This window comes from Theobroma umbraticum, unplaced genomic scaffold (assembly GCF_002168275.2).
Source record: "Theobroma umbraticum cultivar Fairchild unplaced genomic scaffold, ASM216827v3 scaffold_115.0, whole genome shotgun sequence".
NCBI lineage: Eukaryota > Viridiplantae > Streptophyta > Magnoliopsida > Malvales > Malvaceae > Theobroma > Theobroma umbraticum.
Window position 1 is genome coordinate 1172606 of NW_018397284.1, and position 4697 is coordinate 1177302.

At 30.1% G+C, this 4697-nt stretch overlaps 1 protein-coding gene across 1 annotated transcript; it reads left to right on the forward strand.

Moving 5' to 3' along the window:
* The first annotated feature begins 3059 nt into the window (after positions 1-3059).
* Positions 3060-4359, forward strand: LOC149526267 (uncharacterized). Its single transcript, XM_089785643.1, is given in 5 exon segments — positions 3060-3146; positions 3342-3418; positions 3832-3908; positions 3911-4212; positions 4324-4359. Coding segments are annotated over 5 exon segments (579 nt in total).
* Positions 4360-4697: the final 338 nt, after the last annotated feature.

The following is a 4697-nucleotide window of genomic DNA, read 5'->3' on the forward strand; positions in this document are numbered from 1 at the left end:
AATATTACTAATTTTTATCAAAAAATTTTAAAAAAAAAGAAATAACAATAATTTTTTATCTCTCTCCATTTCCCTCTCACTGAATTTCTTTTTCTTCTTCCCTATTTTTTCATCTATTATCAACAATAAGTACGTCTCACTCGAAAACTTATTTTATTAATCCAATTATAGCTTTCACACATGATCATTATATTCTTCACTTTCTCACCTTAAAGTCAAAATCCTCTTTTACCATTGAAAAAGAAGATTTGTTCTTGAAAATTGTCATGACCTAAGTCTCAGATCATGATTGACGTAAGGGCCTAATAGGCAAAGCTCAGTAAACTTAGGTAAGACTCTTGGTCTTAAACATCTTATTAGTTATCTTATATACAAGCTACATTTGTAAATATGAACAAATCAAACTATATTTCATAACTCAAAAATGTAAATGTGATGTAAAATTGAGCACAAAGATCACCCACATTGTCTACCCTTATACATATGCATCATTATTGTAGTGAGAAAAAAAGATATTATGCCAATCCCTAATTGTATCATAATGTGCTTTGACATCCCATCTACACAGAACAACCTATATGACATGGAAAACGGAATTGACACTAGGGCTCAGTAAGGTTATTGAATGTTGTTAACATAAACTTACTAAAATGGTAAGCGGAGACCTCTCCAACACTGAGGCTCCAAGCGATCTACAAATATAAAAACCAAAAACATGAGTTTGAAATAGGTGAGTATATAACCTAGTGAATGAACATAGGAAGGGAACAAGTAAGGAGAATTATGCCTTTAGTTGAAACTATTCACATTTAGATTTGAAACCAAATCCATGATGCAACAAGTAAAATTTCACACATATAAGTTATTGGGTGTACCCAATTGGTTTCAAAATCATTTACAAGCTTAAACCAAGTTGATAAGGCACTCATAAGAGAAATCAAGTTAAAAACTAAGTAAATTTATGAGCTTCAGGAATCGATACTTATGCTACAAGTATCAATACTTATAACACAAAATGTCTTTGTGTCTTTTCTAGTCTCCAAGTATCAATACCCATGACTTAGAGTTTGATACTTTTTAACTTGAGAGCTCCTAGCTTTACAAGTATCAATACCTAAACTATGGGTATTGATACTTTTAAAACAAAATACCTTTAGGGCCTTCTCTATTCAACATGTACTAATACCTCATTTATAGGTATTGATACCTTATTCAAAAATTGAAGATTTCCCACAATTTTCAATAACCAAAACCTATTAAAAACCATTCTAACTTAAAAGCAAACCTATTAACACATACTTTAGTTTAAAATATTCAAACTTGGTGCTTTCAAACCTAGGAACAAATTTCAACTCTCAAATTAGAAAAATCAACAAAAAATACATTAAATTTATAAACTTCCATTTTGAATACATACATCAATTAATAGGGCATGCTAAATAAGTATAATTTTAGTCCTAGGGCTCTAACCCCGAGGATAGTGCCATTTCATCCCCCTACTATCTAGGGCATTCATAAGGTAGCTAACCGACTAACCCTCATATAACTATGGTCCAATGCATATAGCCATGACCTCATTACATATCATTAATTGCCATCCTTTGCCACATATGGCTAGCATTTTACCTCTTTTGCAAGCTGGGGTAACTACATTACACACAATGGCCATTGAATACTGTTGTTAACTATAAGTCCTTAACTCAATTAGCTTTACCTATAATAATAAACCCATTTTCCAACATCTTTGTGAACTTATTCCACAAAATCATGTTACACTATTTCAAAATTTGTGGTTTCATGATGATACCACTAATAACCATCATTTCATTTATACTTGCATATAAACCCATTCTTTATGGTTATCAATGAAACTTTAAACCATAAATCCTTTCATTCTCAACATGCTTACACCCAAAACATTGAGATATCACATTTTAAATGCTTGTTCCAATGCAAGCTTAAAAAATACTACATCATAATTATCAATATCATATGATAAAATACGATACACATAACAAATTATACATATTAGTATATATATCATATTTGATCAATTATTAGAAGTATATCGTTTGATACATTAGTGTATTGTGCATAACGCACGATACATATGATACACATGACACACTTAAACTTAATGGATCTGGACCGAGTCAAGTTTTCAATTTATTCGATACTTGATTCAATTTTGACATTTTATCTTTTGCTTAAATCAAAGCAAAAGTAATGTTTTGCTTTATTTTATACCATCCACATATTAAGTTTGAAAGATTTGATTTGACTTTGGATACCTCAAATTGAGTTAAAGTACAAGAAAAGTTTTGAATACTTTTCTAAAGACAAGATATCTCAACTCTCAAGTGCACTTTTTAATATTTTTTAAGAATTTAAATTAACTAAAAACTAAAGCTTCTAGAAGATTACAATTCAGCTTTGGCCTTTGAGGGAAAAAATCAAAGATAATTAAGAGTCGAGAGGTCTTTTGTGATTTTGTCTTCGTCAATCTCTAGTTCTCCTACAATTAGCAAAACTTTCTTCTCATCAATCGTCTCATAAGTTTGCACTAAAAAAGTTTCAAGTTTCTCTCAAGGTGAGTTTTTCACTTATTATTCTAAAAATAAATATATTATTTGTATTTTAGCTAGTCTAAATGAATGGGTAAAAATTTAAAAGTTTTTAAATTTTAATGGCTGTTATTGATTTTAGTTTTAGATTATTACATATTAATTTAGTTTCAATTCTTATTTTGCCATTGTCCAATTGTTTGTTAGAAAAAAGGTCAAGAGAAGTAAGAGAGTAATGATCCAGCATGGGAGCATCTTGCTTTGTCTTGATGAAAGTACATTGCATTTGAAATGTAATTTTTTGTGGCTCAAAAGATGGGTGGCATGAGTAAGAAAAGCACCATTTGATGTGATCATGATAATGTGGCTCTTGCATGCAATGACCTAATGATGTGAAGGAGAAGTTTAGTAAATTATACAACAAAGGAATTGGTTAATGAAAAGAATGTTTTCAATTGCAGAAGTAAAGAAACAAGAATATCATCCATAGAAGAAATGGTAAATAGTAGTAGCGTAGATGCATTTAGAAAAAGGAAAGGGACATATGAGAAAGGACCTAAACCAAAAACATTAAATGCAATGGTAAAAGATAGATAACTAGTAGTCCATAACATATGCAAATTTGTATATGGGCATGCATTACCTTTTAATTTAGTGAACAGTCCATTATTTGTTTTAATGATGAAAATGGTAAGTGAGTATTGTAGAAGCTTAAAACTTCCAAGTTACTGTGAGACCAGAGTTACTTTCTGAAAAAAAGAAGTTGGGAATGTTAAGTCAATTTTAGAAAAATATAAAAAAGAATGGACGAGAATTGGATGCACTTTAATATCAAATGGGTGGATAGACATAAAGTAAAGATCTTTTGCAAACTTTCTTGTTAATAGTCTTAATGAAACAATAGTTCTTAAGTCTATAGATACTTTATGCGTTATAAGAAGATGCAAACAAATTGTTTGAATTACTTGACTCACTTGTGGAGGAAATTGGAGAAAAGAAAGTAGTTCAAGCGGTGACTCATATTGTATTGGCTTATGTTCATACTGGTTAATTATTAATAGAAAATAGAAAAAATTTTGTTTTGGTCTCCTTGTGCAGCTCATTGCATTAAAGTGATCTTACATGATATTGGTGACTTGCCCATTTTCAAGGAAATAATACAAATGGCCAAGTAAGCGTGTATTTGCATTTATAGACATATTTGAGTTCTTAACATGTTTAAGAAGTATTCTAAAAAGAAATAACTAAAAGAAGTTTGAGTTACTAGGTTTACTACATCTTTTCTTACTTTGAAAAGTTTTAAGGATAACAAGATTCTACTTCAAGCCATGCTTACTTCACAAGAATGCACCAAAAGTCATTTTTCTTCTAGAGGGAAGCTAAAAAAGTAAAGGTTGTTCTCTTGAGTGATGATAAATTTTGGGAGTCAATTAAATATTGCTTGAAATGTGTAAGTCCTCTTGTTAAAGTTTTAAGACTTGTGGATGGTGATGCCAAACTTGCCATGGGTTTTATATTTGAAGCAATGGATAGAGCTAAACAACAAATTGCTCAAAATTTTAATCATCAAAAAACAAGATATGATTGCATTTGGAAATCATTAACACAAAGTGGGGTTTGCAACTTCATAGAGTACTCCATGCCGCTGGTTATTTTCTTAATCCTAAGTAACCAATGCTGATTCTTTTCAACTATTAAATTAAAACTTTATATAATTCCTTATATTTAATTATTGATTAATCCCATTAATTCTTTGTAGGTTTCAATATGGAAAGGGCTTTCATTCAGACATTAAAGTTAAAGTTGGTTGTTATACAACAATTCAAAAAATGTATCTAGATATTGAATCAAGGATCAAAATTGATCACCAATTAAAAAGGTTCAAGAGAGCCAAAGGGATGTGTGGCATGAGTATGGCCATTTTGACAAGAGACAAAAAGCAACATGGTATTGTTTTTAATCTTTATCTAATCCTTATTATTTATTTTTTTATAAGGTTTTTACCTTAGTTAATACATGAACAATGAGTTTAAAAAGCTGTCCATTTTCTTTAACCATAGCTCTAAGGTGGGAAAGTTATGGAGAAAATTGCAAAGAGCTTTAAAGACTTGTTATAAGAGTTTTAAGTCTCAC